Raw genomic sequence first — 23,336 nt, 5'->3', positions numbered from 1 at the left:
ACGAGCGGGAGGCGAGAAGTACCGAATTTGTGGCACCTCCACCGGTTGCCAGGGTACGGTTTTCTCCTGTCTTTCCATCCCGAGACTACTGGGAGTATGAGAGCTCACCAAGAGCAAGATATCCAGATAACTTTGGTAGGTCCACGGCTCCTACGCGGCCGTTGGTTTGTTTGAGTTTGTTCGCATGGGCTTCGGCCTATGCAACGCCCCGGCAACTTTCTCGAGGGTGATGAACCTGGTCCTTAGAGGGTTAAATTGGGACATCGCACTCGCCTTCCTTGACGACGTGGTAGTGCTGGGAACTTCGTTCAATGACCACATGAGCAACCTCAGGAAAGTACTTGAACGCTTCCGGGATTACAAACTAAAGCTGAAACCCAAGAAGTGCACACTATTCCAGAAACGACTGGAATTCCTAGGCAGGGAAGTAGACAGCTCAGGTCTACACTTGAAGGAAGACCACACTCAAGCAGTGGTAAACTGGCCAGTACCGACCAACACAAAAGAAATTGAACAATTTCTCGGTCTGGTCAACTACCACAGAGTCTTCCTCAAGGACTATGCTAAGACAGTGGGTCCCCTGTATGAATTAACAGGTAAGCACAATTTCCACTGGGAGGCGAAGCACCAATCAGCATTTGACAATGTTAAACAGCTGATGACTTCTGCCCCAGTCTTAGCACTACCCAAAGAGACAAGGAACAAGGAAAGGAACAAGTAACCCGAAAACAGCGAGCGACCAAGAAAACTAGCGACACCGCGTACCAGCCAGGAAAAGCAGCACGACCTGGCATCCGCGGCATCCTGCCTACCTGTCTCTTCTTTGATCCCGCGCTATTAACGCAGGACTACCGAGCGAGCTAGGTAAGTTCAGTCGGTAGTTATTTATATTAATTATATTTATTGACCATGTTGTGCGAGGCGTCGCGACCGAGTAATTACGAATCATCACAGCAGCGTTTTGGTTGCAGCGCACCGCACAACAATACCAAACAAAATTCGAAAGATGATGGGGTTGTCTGCCACATTTATCACTTACGTCTGGGTTGAGGAGGTGAGTGTGGACGACAGCTCGCTTGATGTCATACAGATCTGTGTAATGCTCCAGAGCCTGTTGAGGAAGAAATAATATTAAGGATTCAATATTCAATGGGATGTTTGTATGCATGAAGAAATAACAATGCATGATTCAGCTGTTCTGTTGAAAAGATTACCTGATGACACACAAGAACAAACAAAATAAACAAGGCAGGTAACGATTCTGCCATTTTTGTTCAGCATACTGTAACAAAGGTTTGCATGGGAAATTCTCGTCACACACTTTTCTTGCCATGCTCAAATTTTGCAATTTGCAAAGTTGGGATCGACTGACATATAAGGTTCTTTCAACACATGGAATAGGTGCTTTATCCATGTGAACAGACAAAGGAACACTTGATAGAGTTAGTTAATAATGTATTTTTCCAAACCCAAATACTGTTTTCGACTACATACCTCATGGTGATGAGGATCAGTGTTTCTACAGAGTAAAGAGTACTAACAATTGAGGACACAGTAGAGATGGAAAAAAAAAAATTGAATGATAGATGGCATCCATGTGATCCCTCTACTACACTCACTCAAATTTTGATAAAAGTCTAGAAGAGGTAAAAATTGAAGACCATTGTTTACAAGTACTTCCGCATGTCTAATTCCAGCTGATGCACTTATCAAGAGATTAGTTAAAAATGAGGACAACAAAAACGCCAAACATGGCAAAATTCACAATTGCCTTACCCTCTGCAGAAGCCCTGCCTTCTCGCAGAGCTGGGCGATGTGGGCGCGGTCGTAGTGGGTAAACATCTGGTTGCCGAGGATGGCATCGGCCACCTGGGGGGCGGAGAGGAGGTTCATCTCCAGGAGGCGAGTCTGCAGGTGGCCCTCCGAGGGGCGATTGTTCTTCAGGGCATCCAGCAGGAAGGAGGTGCACGGCTGCACCAGGTTCTGCTCCATGAAAACATCCACGATCTGGGGGCACAACAGAGACATGGTAATCACTGTGTTGCTCACTCAAAATAGCCCCAAAAGTCAGACATACGACGGATGATGTTCTAAATGACTTTTTACTTTGACTTTAGATCGAGAAATGAAAAGCTTTTGGACCCACTGGCACATCTCCTGACATGCTTCACTCACCAATTGTGGCACAGATGTTGTAAAACTCATTGTCCATTGATATGCATCACATAATCACTCACACCAACACTATACAATGGTATATTCTTGACCACTGAGGGCAACTGTAATTGTGTCTCACATGGGTGATTTTGTCTTACATTATATACGTATTTAATATATTTACATATTATATACTTTATAATCAATTTCTTGTGTTTTGATGAAGTTGTTGAAGCACATTGAGTCTGTATAGAAAATGTGCTATATAAATATTGGTTATTATCATTGGTTATCATATTACATATTTCATATACAACTGCCATGCAAATATCCTCGCAAGACAGAACTTACTATGTACTTATACTTAAAGGGACGGTACAGTATTGGTGGAGATGAAAATTGGGCTTTTAAATTTTTGCGAGATATCAAGAAAACACTTATGATATAGTACAGAACATACCATTTAAAGAGGAGTTCAAAGTTTATTTGATGAAAATCTGGTTTGGAATGACTGAAACATTAAAAAACAAAGCAAAACAAAGCGATCGTAATAAAGTGTGGGTCCACACTTTATTATAATTGCTCTTTTTTATATCTCAGCCATTTCAAAACCGATTTTCATCAAATAAACGTTGACTTCCTCATAGAATTACATGCTCTTTCATATTTCATAAGAGGTTTCTCATTATCTCACCAAAAAAATGTTAGAAACCTGAAATTAGGTCTCAAACGAAACTATACAATCCCTTTAAATGGCACTGGAAACTGTCAAAGACAGTGTTGGAGCCTCTTACCATGCTGATGTCAGCCAGTGGCTCCTCATCCTGAACAAGCATCTGGGCAAAGCCTGCTCCCTGGTCCGGGTTGACGCGCATCACGTTGCGCAGGAGAAAAATGTAGTCGGGGGTGAAGTTCACTTTCTTGGCATACAACACGATCTTCTGGAACTGACCAGTCTCAGCAAAGCACTGGATCACCTGATTTGGGGAAATGGAGGTGGAGAGAAACATGGGTTACTAGGTTGCAACTGTGGAGATTTAATTTATTAAAAAAAACCCTAGCTTAATACATCAGGGGATCAAAATTTAATGTTTAAAGGTGAAGTCTTGCTGGTAATTTCATAAATCCTACATGAAAAAAAAAAAATAAATAGAATAAAATAGCAGAATGTAAATCACAGCTCAGCATTGTTGTCTTCCATTAAGTCCACAAACAACATGTAGAATGTGAGCTAGGTACAGTCCATAAAATAGCTCACACAGAACAGGTAAAGAATTGCTGGAATATTGTACAAGCTCATCGAATCCCACGAGCAAACTTTATTCTAGCAGGCGCAGGACCCAATGTGGTCAACTGATCTGAAGCTGGAAGATTAACTAAGTAGTTCAATCACTGCCACTTGAACTTGTTGGAGACAAATTTGTCACTGTCTGCTACGCTAGGGTCATCTTTATCAAGGGTCTTCATTATGCTGTTGATGGAGAAATTACAATTACAGTGAATGGTCCTGTATTTGTAAATTACTTTACCATAAAACACGGCGCATATCTGATGTGTAACACCACAATGAGTGATTCTGGTAATCAGTCGTTACTTTGAAAAGTGATGTATTACCTTGTTTGGAACACTGGCACGCAGGTAGACAGACAGGGCCAGTGTTGGGTCGTGGGCCTTCACCAGGTCTCCAAGTTCTTCGCTGCATTCCAGCTGTCAAAGTACGGACAAAAATCACAAATGAAAGGCAATGCTAAAGGGTAAAGCACATCTGCACTATAATATCATTACCTACAAGCTATTAAAACAACTAATAATGCCACATCTGCACTCCTGTACAGAGTAATTCCTGCTGATTTACAAAAGTTTGGAGAAGTTGATGGCATCTCAGTTCAGTCATCACAAGTCTCTGATGACCTCCCACTTCATTTCTAGATGTCTTATAAATTTCACAGTCATAAAAACCAATGTCCACAAAGTGATGTAATTGTCCAATTAATCAAGATAAGTGATATCCATTGATCTTCATGTTAATCTCTGAATTGAATTAAACATAAAACAACAAAAAAAAATCAACACTTTTCAAACTTGTAACAGCTTACATTAATCTCTACTTATAGGGCACATTGTATTTCTACACTTGCTGTGACTAGCCAAAATTGTATTTCTGGGCTTTAAATCAAGATATCCAATAGAACTTAAATTAGGCTTCCCAAGACACACACCTCACCTACAAGGTACCACAAAATACCTTCGCACTTCAAAGACAAAAAAGAGCAAACGGTGCATATCCTTTCAAGAGCTAAGAGGTACACCATTTGCTTTGATGTGGTTCAATATGATTGATTTATTCTCTGCATGGCATTGCTATACAATGCCATGAATTTTCAGCAATATCATCAAACATTATAACATATACATACAAATGGTACTACAAAGCATGGCATGTGATACAATTTGAATATTTTTGATCACACATAATTGTCAAAAAAAAGCATATTTTGCGAGTCGAGAAGAACGAGAAGGGATTGATGGCTCACCTTGTCCTCCTTGAGCCACTTCTCCAGGAGCTGCTTGCGGCCCTGCTGCAGCACGGGGCGGCAGAGCTCCAGGGACTCATACTTGTTGAGCTGGCCCTGGTCCAGCAGGATCCCAAAGTATTGGAGGAGGGGCGAGGTCTGGCCCGGCTGGGTGGGCACCTGCTGGAACCGCTGGATGGTCTGGGGGGTCCTCAGGATGCCCTGTGGGGGTGGGGGATCAAGGACAAGGGGAAGGGGGTAAGACAACAGGTAGAGCGAGTTTGCTTTGGTATCACAGCTTAGCTGTTGGGTTGCAGCATCTCACCCACATTAAGATGAGTGGGGAATGGGTGGGCAACATCAATGTTTGGTACAGAATCCAATCTGACAAAAGTTGCAATCACTGATGACTGTCAGCATAGAATGGGTCAAGAAATAGCACCCAGGATAAAGAAATAATGAGAATTAAATGTCAATACCATTACCAAGCAAAACTTCTCTTTCAACATAGTTCACGACTAAGCAGGAGTTCTTGAGTGGTGACAAATAGTAATGATTTATTATCATCTATGATGGGGCTACTAAAAAAGATATGGCTGATGCTCATTTATTTGCCTCGAGTTCCACTTCACCAATGAAAAGAAGTGGGCGAGAGGTGTGTACGAAAATATACACAATTCATTTGCAGTGTCAATGAAACCTCATTGAAAAAGGACTTCAGCAGTAAACCCTGAAAATATCATCTGAGAGTGTGCTATTACCCTGACATGGTGAAAACTGACCTTGGGAGCATTGGCTGCGACCTTGGCAGCCTCAGAGTAGTTGCCCTGCTGGAAGAGGGCGTTGAACTTGCGGACGAAGAGGTCCTCAGCGCCAGACAGGTTGTTGCGTACAGCGATGCGGAGGGCAAGGTCTGGATTCTGGAGGTTGTTGGTGATGTAGGGCACAATGTTCTCATCGTCCACACTGACCGTCAGAACCTGTGGGCAGCAGCATTTGACCGCAGGGGGGAAAACGTAACAGTAAATAAGTGACAGCAATGAGCCTCTACATTTCACTTGAACAAAAGAAACTTTTCATTGGAAAATATTTTAGTTAATTTCCAACAATGATATACTCGAGACAAACAGAGAGGAGTGGTTTGTGTGTGAATATTACAACATACATGCAATTTGGACTTGTTTTGATTAATTCCACATTATGCAGGTGAAAGTACCTGTGTGAAAGGAGAAAAAAGAACACAGCAATGACACTTAGGCACAGAGTGCTATTTTTGATGGTTTGATTTGGTTTGTTTTGTTGACTTTTTGGGGGGGGTGGGTGGGGAGGGGGATCTTCAACAATATGAAAAGATGAGTAAAGCTGATAAATCACTGTCTTTGCAAATTACGCTAAACTATCCCTAACCAACGTCATATGAATTCTCTTCAAATTGTTTCAATGGGTTGTCACTGCTACAAGATACCAACATGCGATACTTGAAATTTATCACATTCAAATGAACAATGTGGGCTACAGTTATAATCTAAGGTTTATTAAAAAAAAATTACAAAAATAAATGACCATCGCTGTACAATTTGTGCAATCATGTGATGAATCAAACAACGGTCTTGTTTAACCTACAGCACAATTTTCCCACAACAGAATGGGCAAACTTCATGCTTTACTCCTTCAGTCTGGTAAATAAAATGCAACATGCCCCTTTCAGCCAAATGCCAACCTGTCAACATCTATCCATTATGCAAGGCCTGGCAGTTCCTTACGTCTTGACGCAAGGATAGACGCGTGTAGGTGTAAATGTCAGGAGAGCCAAGTTATCATGCACACAGCACTATTATCTCCACCTTGCAACCATTCATACAAGGTTTCATGTGTGTTTACAAACTGTATTCAGAATGCAACCTACACACACCAGCATCATTAGTATGTCTGACACATGATAAGTGACAGCATTACATGTTTAAATAGACCGTTTTTGCAATGTATCAAAATTCTATGCATGCTTTGTTCACAAAAGATTGCCTAGGCAACCAAAAAGCTTGCCAGAGGCTTGCCCTGCCTAGCAGCAACTGATGGACAATGAGTGAATTCCTGCCTAAGAAACTTACTAGATCGGTTCTGTGATACATTCATATCTTATGTATGCTTTAGTCACAAAAGTTGCCCTTTTACAACCACAATGCTTGCAGGAGGCTTGCCCTACCTGGCAAACAACTATGCAAATTCCTGCCTATGGAAAGTAATGGGAGTAGGTGGCTGAAATGTTTCATTAATGGGCTGTAGAAAAAGAAACATAGATCTATAAATTATAATGCATTGCAAATATGGTTTGCTGGAGGGAGCAGGTCAATGAACTAGAATGAACTAATTCACAACTAGGCTGAAGGAAAAGAAACATAGTGAATTTCAATACATTACAAAAAGTCTATCATTCAGATGTAAATGTTTTATTATGCATTCTTTTAAGGGAATGTCACACAAGGATACAGATTGAAAAACTTCAGACCATTGCTTGTAGTTCTGTCCCCCTCCCTTTTTTTTTCAGGAGAATTCCTAGTGTTCAAATATTTGTACTTTTTTTTTTTTTTTTTTGGGGGGGGGGGGCAAATTCAATATGACTTTTCACTTTCTTTTACTTCCCTGAAAATTTGCAATACAATCCTTCACAACTTCTCTTAACCTCACTGGTATGCTTTGATATTATGTATCAAGTCAAAGTTATGTGTTGACATGGTGTATTTTCACAGTGATGACCTGTCAAAAACAAGATTTTGATTTAGCACCACTGATAGATGTCTGTTCCTATGCATATCTGATCTCTGTGTTTGAAAGTGAATATGTCACTTTCAAACGTCACTACACATCTGTTTCATTGCCAGCAACAATTCGGAGGACTCATTCATTTTCTTTGATTGATAAAAATCTTGTTTCTTGTGCATATATGTGCATGGCATTACCAAAGAGAATTTGTCAAGATTACACGTAAGAATGCCAGTGGATAGAAGCAGAAGGACTCTAATTCCACACATCACTGTGACAAAAAAAAAAAAAATTAAAGCTTTTTACGTTGTAAAGAGACAGAGAGATTTGTACACTAGATTTTCAATATTAAAATTCACTGCTTTGGCAAACGATCTGCATAGCCTTTGTCCAAACAGTTATCACACATCGCTGGTGTACTACGAGCCCACATGACTATGAGTGATCATGCCAAAAGCAACACAGTCCTTGCAACACACCATGTGCCAACTAGAAATAACTCTGATGTGTGTTTTTGTCATCTTATCATAACATTTTTGTCACAATGAATCCAGATTGGGGGGGGGGGGATTTCCTAGTCGCTGCAGCAATTCAAAACATGGCTCCCAGCCCCACATGGCTCTCAGTCCCACCCACTTAAAATGAAAAAAAGGACGAAAAAGAAACAAGAAACAAGCAAACTCATGCATCACGCAGGAGTGACAATTACTTGGGGAAGCCAGCTCCCCCACGTGCTGCTGTGTTAACAGTAGGCCTCGCTCCAGTCTGCCCACTAATCAAATTACCACATCACATCCTGTCTTGGCCCCCACACACGCATATCCACAACAGTCGCAACACACACCCCCACGTCGGAGCGCTGCTCCCGCACCCGCACTGCCTTTGACGGCTTCTAGATTTTCGGCTGCAATCGACTAGAAGGGCACGGTCATGACATCACCGCAGAGCGGCAAGATCTGCGGCAAGGTAGCAAACCAATGCTCTACGAACCCACAACAACCATAGCTCTAAGTCACTGGCTAGAGGAGCAGCAATAATCATTCCCCTACACCTGGCTGAAGATGAAACCGTCTCTTCTGCTTATCAAACCTCAAACCCCTCAACCCACACTTGACAACTCAGAAAACTAAAAAACAGCCACATCCATCGCTATGTAATGTAGAACATCATTCTTGCGTCTGAATTATAGTTGACAATATTTACCACTAAGTTTCACAGTGTCATGTCTAAAAATGTAGCAGCAAATGTTATCTATAGATCACTGTAATCAGTACCAAATGAGAAATGTTTAGAAAATTTTAAAAAGTCATCTTTATCATGATAATTTGGGAGTGTCCAGAACTACATTAATGAGATACCCAATCAAACTCTGGGTTAGTAAATGTCATAGCCTCGCTAATAATCCACTTCATTTCTGTTGTTTCAGTCATTTCTTTATTTGAGCAGTCAATAATTGACAATGCATCAATATTCAAGACAGCAATATTAACGTAGATGAAAAAAAAAAATACATGGGAAAATCACATTCACCATTCAAACTGCCTCGAAACTGAGCGGTTTCTGTCGAGTACTGTCAAGTGCTTGCTATTCAAGTACACTGTATCCCACAGAGATGAAACAACATGCATCAATGTTCCTCATTCAAAAATGCCACGAACACAAGATTTGTACATATGATCAACCAACAGGAAATGGAGTATCCATGGTAGCAATTTTCCAACCACCCCCCCCCCCCTTAAAAAAAAAGAAAAATCCTACATTTCTGGGAAATAGCCCACATCATCACAATGAGATTTCTGTGCACATTCCTACACACACAAACACAAACACACATACACACACACTTGGCTCCCTCGCAAGATTTCCACTTTTCATTACCCAATGCTACGAATAGTGGCGGTCACAGTCACTGCCACATAACTGGCCGATTTAGTCGGGGAAATAAAGTGGATCAACAACTTCCTGCTATAGCAGTCAATACACTGAGAATAGAGCTATGGACTGCACCACGCTCAAAGGCTAACAAGCCTAATGATTACATCCCAAGGAAGTATCATCTGCCTTGGCACATGATCCATAAGAACATTGAGGCAACCTGTCGTCTCTTGACATATCTTGTCAAGTAATCTCCACATTTCCATGAACGATGCAAAACTCTATCAACACAGACCATCGTATCGGCCAAAAGGGAATATGAATTTCCAAAATGATATTCCCCCAAACTGCCCATCCAGTAGATTTTCTAGTGCCACTGCATATGAGTTGAATATAATTGTATGTTTATACAAGCTACAGAAAACAAAAATTCACAAATAATAATAATTCACTAAATAACAAAGGGCAACACAATGGACACAGAGAAGCACCAAGCACAGGCTACACACACCATCTCAGGTTCAAAATTTGTGGTTGTTCTGTGATCCACAAACAAAAATTTACAGTCACTCACTTAATAATGTGTTTGCCTGGTGAGATGAGTAAACATTCAAGCTTGCTTTAGGAAACTTTGCACTTTCTTTGTACAGAGATGTGCCTGCATGCACACACCACTACGATTAAATGAAGGCCAGACTGCATTCGCTACATTTCTACGCGAAACAATCCCAGTTTTCTCTGTTGTATGCCATGCAGAACAGCAAGCAAATATTGAAGTGAATAAATGTCAATAATAAGCTCCATACAATGAGCATGTGCTGAATATTCAAAGATGGTGAAAATCTGTATTCACTCTGACTGAGGACTGGGCACAAACTGAGGTTTGCTAAACAGGAGAGCAGGTTCATTTCTGAGCTCTGTGACCAGCTCAGGTTTCACACCTCGCTGATGCATCTGGTGGAACATACATACAGTAAATGTGGCTCATACACACCTGTCCTTTTCTGTTGACACCAATGATACCAGCTGAGGTCTCGTGGGCAGCTGTGACGAAGATGGTGTCACCACTGATGCGATTCATGTAGATGCAGGTGGCCGTCTCGACGTCGTACAGGTGGACATAGCCATACTTGGTGATCAGGAAGATGACATTATGCTTGGGGCTGACCTGTATTCACAGTAAGGCATCAATGTTGCAGAGTATGATTCATCACAGTGAAATATTACGATTGGTGTCGAAGAACCTCTGCATGGCATCATTAGCATTAAAAAGCCGCTTTTGGAACACATTTTACTCAATAAAGCTGTTTGCCCAAAGATTTCTAACCAATAACACTGAATGAATCTAAGCATCTGACAATAGGACTAAACTACTCTGGGGCAGACATTTTTCTTTGTGTGTGCGTTTTCTTGCAACTATGAAAGTAACAAAGTGTGTTTTTGCACACTTCGCAAAATACAGTGTATTGCATGTTTGTGTACCTAATTCACTGGAAACCACTGCACATATCTTGATGCTAGCCCTGCTTTAAACCAAAACATACTTCTCAGAAGGCCTCAAACTTCATCTTCCACCATTTGTATTTTGCTTGCAATACCTTGAAAGGGTCTACCAAGAAACTGGTTTGGCTGATGCGATTTGCCGGGATATTGAGTTGTTTTGGAATATTTTGAGATCAAATGTGTAAAATAATTTCAATCATCGTTTTAAAACCACCTGAAATTGTGTTATTACAGCATCATTTCACATATTTCTTACACAGAGGTCTCCATTCTAGGGCAAAAAACCAACAGTTCTGCAGGGATACGAGAACTATGTTTTCACTTCAAAGAAATGAGACCCAGCTTGAACAAGGGGGAGGCATGTCTCAGACTGTGGCCATAGTCACTCACCTGCATGGCAACAGGGAAATCACTCTGGGCTTCCGGTGGGAAAAAGAGGTCCACAGCTTTCTTGGTAAAGGGCTGGTTGCCAGAGGCTGGCGCTCCAACCTCAATGATGTGCAGCTGTTGGGGGGAGGGACCAAAAAACCTCATGACTACAGGTGTACACACAAAAACTTTCAAATGAATGGAGTGGAACCAAACAGACAGATGGCTAGAATGCCATCTGGATTAAACACAAACTACCAAAGGTAGGTTTTCTTATCTTACCAACATGTAACATGTTCCTCTCTTCTATAGGTCCATCAAATTCATATCATTTCAACTATCACGGTGTCATTCTGAATGTGCACTAGGGGACAACCATAAGCATAACCTGATCCTGAAGTGCTGTTTATATTATGTTCATTTTGCATCAATCAGATTTCCAATACATACTTCATCAATCATTTTTGTATGATGCAATAAACTTGATCTCAGTCAAAAACTTAGACCCCAAACACATCAATTTTTGCTTCCACTTGAACCAGATGGGAGTTGTTATGAAACCATTCACAGACGTAACTAGAGAAGCACTCTGAGAGCGCAGACCTCCGCCAAGCATGCAGCTAATTTCCACCACTGATCTTGTTCTTCCATAGAGATGTCAGTGGTTTCTACCCATACGTACTTATATAGCATTGTGTGCTGAAAGTCGCCCAATTTCCCAATATAGAAGCCTTTGTTACGTCATAAACCCTCAGCTGCACGGCGCGCCTCGCCCTAGTAGAAAAAACTAGAGCACGCACTTTAGTGCGCGAATGCAAAGTCAAATACGCGCAGCCTGAACTCCCAAGTTCATTGACCCTACCTGCCAAAATATCAAAAATCCTTCATAAATTCCCCAAAAATTCTCGGATCACTACCAAAATTTAATCATCTGTTACTTGTATCATTCTAAACCGTTCCTGCAAGTTTCATCCAAATCCATTAACTACTTTTTGAGTTATTTTGCAAAAGGACAAACACACAAACCAACGGTAATGAAAACATAACCTCCTCCCCTGGCGGAGGTAACTATATGCCCTTGAAAAGGGTCCTTGCTGCCCCATAAACCAAACTTTGCAGTTAACCTGTTGAGGACAGACTGATTTCACTACAGCAGGAATTTCCCACAGATGCCTGCCGGAGCATACTCGGGATTCATCCTCAACAGGTTAAGAGTCTAAGAGACCTTTCAAACCACACTGGTATTTTCATGGGGACTGTAACTGGTGCCCTATCCCTAGGGCCCCTGAATATCCCTACTTTGCATATGGACTATGTGAGATTCCCCTCCACTATTGGATGATCCGTAGCAAATGTTGATAAAATCTTCTGTTACCATGACAACAATGAATGTGCAATAAAACTTCATTAATGATGTGCGACATATGGCACAGGAACCACACCTGACGATGAGCGATGGCAACAACTGAATTGCACACAAGCCAAAAAATTTGTAACTCCACAAGTTAGCTTTGCATGAGAGTACGTACCACATTACTAAAAATATCTTGAGACGCCATTCCACAGTATGATTCACCATCTATTTCTCATATCGACACGGATGGTGACATTATCAAGATCACTTCAGGGCTCTTACCTTTCCTCCTGCAGCGCCACGGACACCAAAGCAGAAGAGGGTAGATGGTTCTGGGTTGTTTTCCATCTTGAAGGAGGTGAAGCAGGCAGCGTGGCCTTCAATGGGCTGGCTAACCTTTCGCTCGACGGAATACAACTGCATGGCGCCCACGACACGGTTTTGCTGTGTGGATGATTACCAAAGGAAAAGCACATGGTAAAAGTAACTACAGTGAAGACTGCTGCTGATTAGAGTTGACATGTCAAGAGAACATGCCTAGAATGTGAAGAGCAGATGACACACACACACACACACTGTTCTTATTTACTGGGATTGTTCACAAAAAAAGAGTGCTTGTTATCTCTCTGAACTTGAATTACATGCTCAAAGCCTGATCTTAGTTATGGAAAAGTGAAAAAGAAACTATAGTAATATCAGACTTTTTAGTCTTGTGTGACAGATGCTCATTATTTGACATCCAGGTCCATAGAGGTTTTATGCAAGATCACTTTATTGCCAGAACTTTGAAAATCAAATTGGAGGCGAATTATATTTCATGTATAAGGAAAATTGCATTATATATTGAATTTCTAAACATCCAACAACAATTCTTTCATGCCTAACATAAAAATAATGCAAGGCCTTTGGTGGTTAATACAATTTGACAAAGTTTTTACTAATTTTTTTGAAATAACACTTGTAAAGCAAACAATACCTGGAGCTTTCAGGCATCAATCTTCTGGACAGAAAAAAAAAAAAATACTTCTCACGAATGCAAGAACTTTGAGTTAGTGACAATATGTCATGACTCAAATGATGTTTTATAAATCCAAAAGAGATTACTCAGTATTAGATGGGTTTTTTTTTTTCCAGAACACAAAACCATGAGAGGAGAGGCCTTGCCATTGTCATCAGGGGGGTGTTTCATCATAGTTTGTCAGCGCTGACAATTTCAGCAAAATCTTCGGTTTTGATTGGATGAGATGCTCTGGTCACTGACTGTTACTATGGTGATTGTCAGCAATGACAACTTTTAGCGCTGACAAACGTTGATGAAACACCCCCCAGTACACCATCTAATTTAAATCACTACTGACTGTACTAATTAACAAATATTCTTCTCAACTCTATCATTGTCACACGAATGCACATGATATACAGCACCTTCACCTACATCCCCCCCCCCATCCCCTCATCAAATATGGATTAAAGACTGCCCTTACCTGGGCTGAGATGCCAATGAGCAGGAGCCACTGCATCTTGGCGTCCGTTCGGTAATTGATGATCTGGCAGCCAGCGAGGCTGGAGTGGCGGTCGAAGGCCTTGATGGGCTGCGAGTCACCTTCCATGCCCCAGTGGTAGACGGTGGTGTCCGTCACCAGGCCGATGGTGTTCACGTTGATCCACTTCCAGAAGGTCACCTCCTCCGTCATCGTGTGCGCCTTCATCTTGCTCTTCATCTCGATGTTGAAGATCTGGAGGGTGCGTCCAGCTGCACACAACAAAGGGACAGAGAAACTATGATAAATCTGTGCAGTGTGAAAGCTTCCCCAGAATTGGCTCCAGTGATACACATGCTATGTTCAATAATGCAGTCCTGAGCCATGACAGTTTAAACATCAGATGACATGCAGATTTAAATAGGCAAAGTTTTGATTTGTTGTTTAACTGCAGTACATGACCTACACTAAAATGCTTATTCTGCCTGAATCATTCCAAGATATAACAAATGAAAACAAAAAAATTAACTTTTCCACTATTTCAGTGACGCTTACACATAACATATATTGGACTTCTAGGGAACCTGTTTTATCCCACTGTCAAGTATTATTCACTTTGCAGCTTTGTACCCAATTTTCATCTATTTATTTATCTATTCATTTATTTTTTGCTTGTCTACATGAACCTATTGTGTGATGTCCAAATGAGAGATTGAAGCTCGTTCATAATGTTTTCATTTATCATTCTGAATTGTGTTATAAATTTTCATTTCATTTTAGTGCTCTGAGCCTCATGGGAAAAGCGTGCTAAACATTAATTGCATTATATTGCAAAATATTGCTCTGAAAGTGTTATCACGTGGGAACAGTTGACCAGTGGGAATTTTGAGAGCAATATGCATCAATATCAAAGGAGTCATTAGACTAGAAGTCATTATGAATGCAACTGAATCAAACATCGGGCTAAAGTGCAGTCATACTCAATGGAATGAATTACATTAAATTTCTTTGTAGACACAGCTTCTGTGCATGAAGACTGATCAAACAAATGCAGTACATGATAATGGGATTTCCTTGGTACATGTACAGCGCATGTATATGTATAAAGACCATTGTAAACCAGAACATGTACTACCGCTTCAGTGTAGTGCATTGAGTTGCATGTGATTACATACACCGTTTTATATGTACAGTGTAAATGTCGCTTATAGGATTCTGCTGGGTTTTGCATCGACGGCATACTGCATTAGAGGGATCGACTGCACAATGTGTGATAGCAGTTTGCCATTCTGTCTGTTCAGGTCATTAAATGAAGCAAACTGCCTTTTGCCCTTCTTATTCTTCTTTCGTTTATAAGGACTTCACATGTGGTACTATTTCCTTTATTTGAAGTCCAACTAGACACCACTCAATCCTCATAGATGCAATAAAACACATCCGTGTCATGTCACAGTCAGGACACAAAGCCCTATTCTTAAAATGCTAATTTGGCAACAGAAGGGTTTGAAGTTTTAGCCTACATTGCTTTGTATTACATGTCAGTGTATAATTTTACAGCAAAAAGGAATTCTCAGTTGTCAAACACCCAAAGAGAGCACTGTATACCCAAGGGCCTATTAGTGGAAGGCATCATGCGAGCATACCACTTTGAATAGGTCTTGGACAAAGGGACTTTTATGGCTATTAGCAGTGCAGGTTAAACTTGATACCTAATCAAGTATACAGTTATGACATGAAGCATATCCTATGGCACAAAATTTTATATCAATGTCAAAAGCCCAATACTATTACAGACACTTACAATGTACTGGAGTCAAGTTTGAGTCAAGCTCAGAATACCTCCGAGACCCCCCAAGAATTCATGCTAATGAGGGCTGAGAGGTACAAGTAGCACAAAATTAATAGAAAAAGCCATGAGATACGTCCACAACGATTAATCAGCTCAATATCAATCAAAGGAAACTGTCATGACCATCAGAAAAAGGACATGGCCAATACTGCACTTCCTCCCACATGAAGAGTAAAACATTAACTCCTATCAACTAAGCACATGACACAATTAACACGAAGAAAATATAAGCTGGAAAAGCATAAAATTTCAGAACATATTGAATATTATCAACTGCCACTATAAACAATAATGTCATTTTTAATTGAGCCCAAGTCATGTGACCTCTCAAAGGTGTATCTTTCTTGCATTCATTCAGTTTCAAAAAAGTTCTAATAGACTATTCAGCAAGAAGATGGTTATTTGTACTTTGAATGAATGCAAAAGCTTTGAAAAGATACAGTGGTAAAATCGGAGAAGAAATTCAAAATATTGGCAGTCATGTCCACTTAAACCATCCTCCTATCACAACCATGGCATGCCTATGGGGTATAAAAAAAAAAAAAAAAAAGTCTATAGAGGTAAAATGTAGCTTGAATGACAATCTTCTATGTACCACAGCACTGTTTTTATTTTTATTTATTTATTTTTATTTTTTGCTTTCAACACAAAAATTCATGAACAAAGTCCTGCTTTGGCTGAAAGGTGCTGAATTTCTTTATCTTGAAGTGGGTGCACATGTTGGGACATAATGTCCACTCTATTTCAACATCAAGGCAAAGTCCGAGAGAACCTTTTTTTTTGGGGGGGGGGGGGGTTGTGTGTAAATCTGGAGACATTCCATCACAATGACAGAAAATTATTGAGAAACATTTGACATCATGGCCATGTACAGTAGTCACACAGTTTTACCTGTTTGACATTGTGCCCATTGGATTATCAATGTCACGTTGAAAGTGTCATTATTGTCCATACTTCAAAAAAAAAAATTCAAAATTACTCAAATCTCTCCTTTCCTCTCTTTCTCTCTCTCTCTCTCTCTCTCTGACTTAAGATTTTTTCAGTATGATAAAGGGAACAGTACAATTTTTGCAAATTATGGAAAACTTTTACCATTCTATTAAACCTCTTTTATATCTAGTCAAATCTTTTCTATTTTTAGTAAACTCCTACTTCAGGAAATTATACATTGCTAACTAATCAACTGCAAATAGGAAAGTCTTAGTGCAGCATTAAAAAAAAAACAAGAATCATCACAATGAGGCTGTCAATCACAGCCTAAAGAATCATGCTGTTTCATTAGGTTTTCTGCAGCAGAATTCCACCGCCAGTAGTGCCTACTTCACAATGGCATTAAAAAAAAAGAAAAAAGGGAAATCATAGAGTTGCTGTCAAAGAGCAACCTGCCTTGCAGATGTAGAGTACACATGTAGGTCAATTACAACACAAGCATCAGGAAGCCAGGTTGTCCCACAAGTGGGGACTTAGAGCGATGAGTAATCCCTGTTGTGTGGGACACTCCTGTGTGATTAAACGCATCCTCTCTCCCCGCTGATGGCCTGACGCTATTTGCAGGCTCTCCGTGCACATCTACAACTCCTGATTGCTGGTATTTAATGGCACATCTCCATGGTACTGTAATGACTGATCAGAGATTTTTATAGTCTAGATGGACGCGTAAAGACTACATGTACTGTACATACCAAATGTAGTGCTGCTGTATGATGTATACTATCAAGCAAGATATTTTCACTGCATGAAATTTTCACGAATTGGAGCTGACAGCCTTTTTCGTGGCATGAAATCTTCACAAACTGCCACTGGCATTCAATGCATAGTGCAGACAAGACCTTTCGCATGCATCACAAATCTTGGCTCTCGCAAAATTAAAATGTACACAAACATCTCTGGCTGTTAAGTATATTCATGTGACTTCCTGCACTACATACTGTACGAGCTGAAATTTTCGCGGTGGTTTTATTTTCGCGAATTTCGCGAATCGCCTTTGAACCGCGAAAATAACAACACGTGAAAATAACGCGCGAATAACTAAGTTCAGGTAGACCCACGCAACCGCGAAATTAACAACACGCGAAAATGTCCGCCAAGTAGCAATTCGCGAAAATATCTGTACGCGAAAATTCCAGCTCGTACAGTACATGTACCTATCTCAAAGGATGCAAAATGTTGGTGTGCTGCAATGGCAATGGTTTTTAAATCTTCTTATTTCAATATGTTCACAACACCATGAACACAGGAATTTCTATCTACTCTTACATTTATGAAGTTTGTGTAAAAGAAGCAGAAGTCCTGACAATGATATACAATGTATGCTAATCAATGATTCTGAAAGTGCAAAGAATTTCATTTCATTAATAATAATTAACTCATAATGAAAACATAAAACATTCCCAAAACCAATTATTTTTCCTTCCAGGTGTATTTATCCGTTGTTGTTGTTTTTTTTTTTTAAGTAGTGGTTATCATGATGTGTTTTGGTCACTAAGACTACAATACTGTAGAATTGTCTCTTGTTCATCTTACCTTATGTAATCCAATGGAACAGAAAAGCACTGAGATGTACGGTGCAGAAGCAATATCCATAGATAAATACATAATACACATGTACATATGTAGCATGGCTCCTGATGAAACTTTTTTATATCTAGATCTTTTTGTTTGACCTGTCCAATCAGCTTTCTTTTTCTTTTTAAATTTTTTGTTATTTTGTTATTTTGTTATTTTCATTTTTTTGCTATGAAACAAGAAGTACATGCATTTTCTTTCAAATCTTACAACCTGCCAAGAAATCTAACTAATGCAGCACTCAAGAACCTTTAAGTAAAATCCTTGACTAGTTTTGCGACCAATTATCATTCTACCCGACACAAGTCTGATCAAAATTTCTCTGAATGTTAATACATTCATACTTTTACCATCACGTCATCCAACACATTGGCCTTGATCTCTGACCACAAATTTTACGCACCTGCAGCTCAAAACCATCACAAGTGGTCTGACTGAATTTTCTGCTGGTACAAATTTGACAGATTTTTTTCTCTTTTTTTTTTCTTTACACTGAAAAAAAAAAAGTAGTTACTGTATATGTACAGTAATATACACTGTACATTACAGCTTCAAAATAACTGTCATTAAACTGAACTGAATATAATGCTCTAAAGTTTCCGTCTGATCCCATTTTACACTCATTACTTGTTAATTTGGTATGATTAGCTTGTACAGGAATAAGGTGTCCCTCCCCTCCCCCCCCCCCCCAAAAAAAAAAATAATAAATAAATAAATAAAGACAAAACAAAACAGGGGCGGATCCAGGAATTCCGTAAAGGGGAGGCGCCTTTACAAAATTAAATGGGGGGCACAAGCCCCCATTTTTTCTTTTTATTTCTTTTGTTTAATAAAAAGGGGGTGCGCGCCTGGTGCGCCCCCCTCTGGATCCACCACTGCAAAACATAACAAAAACTGTCTAATGAGGAGTGTCATATTCAGGGGGTATGAAAATGGCATGACATCAACTGACAGACAAACATTTATAATCAAAGTCAATTAAATGCTTCCAGTTGCATTTCGTTGTACACTGAGCATTTTGTAAACATTAGTAGAAACAAGCACAAATCCTTTCTACAGTAATTGTCTGGTTTTATTTTGTTGTGATTTTGTAGATTGCTGATACTACATTGTACACTGTGAATGCTACATTTGTAAATGAAAGATCAGAAGTGCAATGCAAGCTTGATCAGTTCATTTGTCTTTTTTTTTTCTTCTCTTTTGTTCTAGAGTAGAAGCACAGCCTCTGTGACAAGAGGGCCACTCGAACTGCATGTAACCTGACCCACTTTACTCCTCAATCTCTCAGCAAAGTCAAGGCAGGCTGAACTGTGCATCTACTATAGTATAATATGTTTAAATGAGATGCAGCGACTCTCTTGCATCATGTATGTATGCATAATACCAATAATCCTCACCGGATGGTGCCCACAATGTGTTGCAGTCATAGTGGCCACGCATGCTGATGAGTTGTACTGACCACTGACCATATATTGATTTTCTGCCCCACATTGATTTTTCAGTTTCCCTCCTTTTTCCCTATGAGTATGCGCAGTGAGAGGCCTATGAATAGAGTTCCATTCATTCATTTTGCGCCAAAGTCACTTTTACATTAGATTATCGTATATCGGAGTACAATGTACTCCAATGTCATCAAATCATATGAGGATACAAATGTTAATGGGAAACTGTTTCATTCAACTCAATTTCTTCCTTGCTTAATTAAAATTCTGGACATTTAAGTTTTGAAATTCTATGCATTAAAGGAATGTAAAGATACAACATTGTAGTACAGATTTCACTTAAGGACAACATTCAGTGGACACATCCACAGGCCTTGATAGTGTCGGGTCACATCCAACTCTGACTGTGACAATAGTGGCATGCTACCTACAGTGTGTGGGGGAAAAGGAATCGCTCGCCAGCACAGTAACCCAATTCATTAAAGGGGAGGGCTAGTAACTGATCAGTGGGAATCAGTGGAAATGCTGGGAGATGATTGTTCCAATCCTTATGGGATTCATTCAAGAGTCCATTGTATATCTATTGTTGTGTGAAAATGATTTGCTTCAGAACGGTCTCATATTCAAGTAATGTGCAGATTAATGCTCCGTCACTGACCAGGGACGCTAACCTGGAAGCATTAAACTGCACATTACTTGAATATGACACCATTCTGAAGCAAATCATTTTCACACAACATTAGATATACAATGAACTCTTGAATGAATCCCATAAGGATTGGAACAATCATCTCCCAGCATTTCCAATGATTCCCACTGATCAGTTACTAGCCTTCCCCTTTAAGCATGTGAGCGGGCCAAGTTGGCTGTGACGAAGTTGCGCATGTCAATCTTACAACAAGTTATTTTAAGAAGGTCAATTCTTGCATCATGTGCTCTTAGGAAGTGCTGTTTTGCTCTCTCTCTCTCTCTCTCTCTAACACTAACACACACACAGACCCACACACACATATACACACACATCACATACACTCTCACACATGTTTACACTATTATAATTTTGACTCAAGATCTTCCCAGCATCGTTCACCACCATCACTTGCCAAGTGCAAACCAAGTGCTTTAACATAGGTACTGTACATATCTTCATGTAGGTTGAGCGGGAGCAGCTTTAGTAGCAAGGGACTAATACAGCATCACCCACAGATAGAAATGCCAAGAAAGGAAATGCGAAGAGCCCCTACAAACATTTGGTGCGCAAATCCGATGAAATCCGATGCCTCTCCAATTCGGAAGTCCGGCATAAACCACGGAATATCGGTGCAGAGGCACATAGGAATTTGTCAACGATGCACTAGTATGCGACTGGCACATGCACTTTTCCAAAATGCTTTATATGTTTCTTTTCTACCCCTACCCCATCCAACTTCCGCTCACGTATGATTTAGTTTGTACAATGTATGTAGCCGTCTTCTCTTTTCTTTGGCCTACCATGATGCTCCATGGAAACACTGTGTTCCTCTGGATATTCAAGATATTTACTTCCCCTGTCTACACTACTTTGGATTCATAAAAAAAAAAAACTATTCAAAGGCAGTTATTCCCACATCCCCCTCCCCAAGGTTGAAGGAATTATGTCATTTTGACTTTCACATTCAATGAAAGCATCATAAAATCTCTGGAAACATGAAGAGATCTCTGATGATCAAGTCACCACAAATTTTCATGAACATGGACTCAACTGAATGACCAAATATTTCAAATCAATTGTAATATTAAAAAAAAAGAAGAAAAAAACAACATAAGTTTGGTGTAATAAATGGATGCACTCTATGACAAAGTTTGGTCTTACCTTTGAGAGCAATGACTTTACTGGCAGGATTCATAATGGCAGAGTCTGCAGAGATGGGTCGCCGGATTGGGTTGGCGGAGTCATTGAGGTCGATGATCACCACCTGGGCCTGGTCGCCAACCTTCTCGCGGACACAGATGTACTTGTCTGACTCCATGGTCAGTGTGCTGAACCCGATGTTGGCGGCATTGATGCCCAGATTCTGGAGCTGTAGGTACCAGAGCACACAACAACGGAAAAGATTTTTATAAATCAATACAGAGGTGATAATAATTAAAATGTCATTTGCAGGAATGAATACTAATATTTCCTGATGAAAATATGCTTTTACACACACAAGAAAAGAGACACTTTGGCATTTCTATCAAGGTCAATGGAAAGGTATCAGAAATATTAAAAGCTAGAATTATCAGGTTTGAAATGCACTCATCATGGAACAGTGCAAAATATCATTTGAAATGAGTCACAGAGTGTAAAATGACAAGAAAAAAAAAATCTAATTTTGACCAATTGAGTTTTACAATGTAGGTTTTTTTTTTAAACATAATCTAATGCATTTTGTGATGGTAAGTCAAAACAAAGGTAATGCCCTGTGATAAAAATTGTCAACATACAAAATATGATTTAATGGTGAGCAGCCATTTTGTGTTACATTTCCTTTTGCTTAGGATCATGCTCAGAGCCAATAATCCATACATATTATGTTTTCTCTACATGGTAAAGCAAGAAAACACAGTCTGCCTGCAGAGACAGTTTCTTTTGAATTCTCTGGTACATCTTGTACCACTATCATTTCATAATTGTAGAATATCAGACATTTACATACGAATCATATGAGAGACTGTTACCCTGTTGGGGACGGGCTGATTTTGCTACAACACGCATTTCCCATAGACACCTGCCCGAGTATACTCGGGACTCGTCCTCAACGGGTTAAGTACACAGAGGGCAACAAATAAACAAACTTTATACATGCACCTATCAATAATATCTGAATTCATCCCCATAGTTTTGTTTGTTTTTTTTTTGTTTTGGGGGGTTTTGGGGTTTGTTTGTTTGTTTGTTTGTTTTGGTTTTTGGGTTTGTTTGTTTGTTTGTTTGTTTGTTTTTTTAAAGTATAACTCATACAGTATGTGGATTCAGTGTATGCACATCAAATGGTGAAGTTGGATAAAACCTTGACACTCAGTTTAAAGGGTATGAATCTTACCCTATATAGAACGAGTTTTGGCTAAATCCATGTGTCATCACTGGATAATAAACTACAACAATTTGTGATGTCACAGTAGGGACAAGATACAGAGAAAATATAAAGACAATTCAACATGTTTTCATTTTTCTAGCATAATGAAACAGCACTTGATTTACCTATTTTAGGAAGCAAGGGGAATAATTTTCACGTACAGATATTCTTGCAAATAAGGTCACGGACATTTTCGCAAGATGTTGTTTTTCATGATTTGACACCCAGGCTATCTGTACGTGCACTGTCTCTTCACAATATTTTCGCATGTTGTTGAATTCAGGGCCCAACAGTAACTAATGAAGTTGGTGAAAATTACACCCTTGCAAAAATAAGAACTTTTACAGTACAACGTGCATGGTCAGAGGAATGT

General features: G+C 39.8%; 1 protein-coding gene across 1 annotated transcript in view; it reads right to left on the bottom strand.

Moving 5' to 3' along the window:
- Positions 1-23,336, bottom strand: part of LOC140227582 (clathrin heavy chain 1) — a 60,522-nt gene that overhangs the window by 20,427 nt on the left and 16,759 nt on the right. The window contains exons 2-12 of the mRNA XM_072307997.1: positions 21,721-21,928; positions 14,016-14,284; positions 12,814-12,975; positions 11,199-11,312; positions 10,300-10,473; positions 5,453-5,650; positions 4,692-4,892; positions 3,772-3,864; positions 2,952-3,134; positions 1,777-2,007; positions 1,040-1,111 (exon numbers count right to left, since the gene is read on the bottom strand). Coding sequence (XP_072164098.1) covers positions 1,040-1,111; positions 1,777-2,007; positions 2,952-3,134; positions 3,772-3,864; positions 4,692-4,892; positions 5,453-5,650; positions 10,300-10,473; positions 11,199-11,312; positions 12,814-12,975; positions 14,016-14,284; positions 21,721-21,928 — 1,905 coding nt within the window. The remainder of the gene's footprint in view (positions 1-1,039; positions 1,112-1,776; positions 2,008-2,951; positions 3,135-3,771; positions 3,865-4,691; positions 4,893-5,452; positions 5,651-10,299; positions 10,474-11,198; positions 11,313-12,813; positions 12,976-14,015; positions 14,285-21,720; positions 21,929-23,336) is intronic.

Source organism: Diadema setosum, chromosome 4, assembly GCF_964275005.1.
Source record: "Diadema setosum chromosome 4, eeDiaSeto1, whole genome shotgun sequence".
NCBI lineage: Eukaryota > Metazoa > Echinodermata > Echinoidea > Diadematoida > Diadematidae > Diadema > Diadema setosum.
Note: the sequence above shows the minus strand (reverse complement) of the source record. Positions and strands in the feature narration are given on the sequence as shown.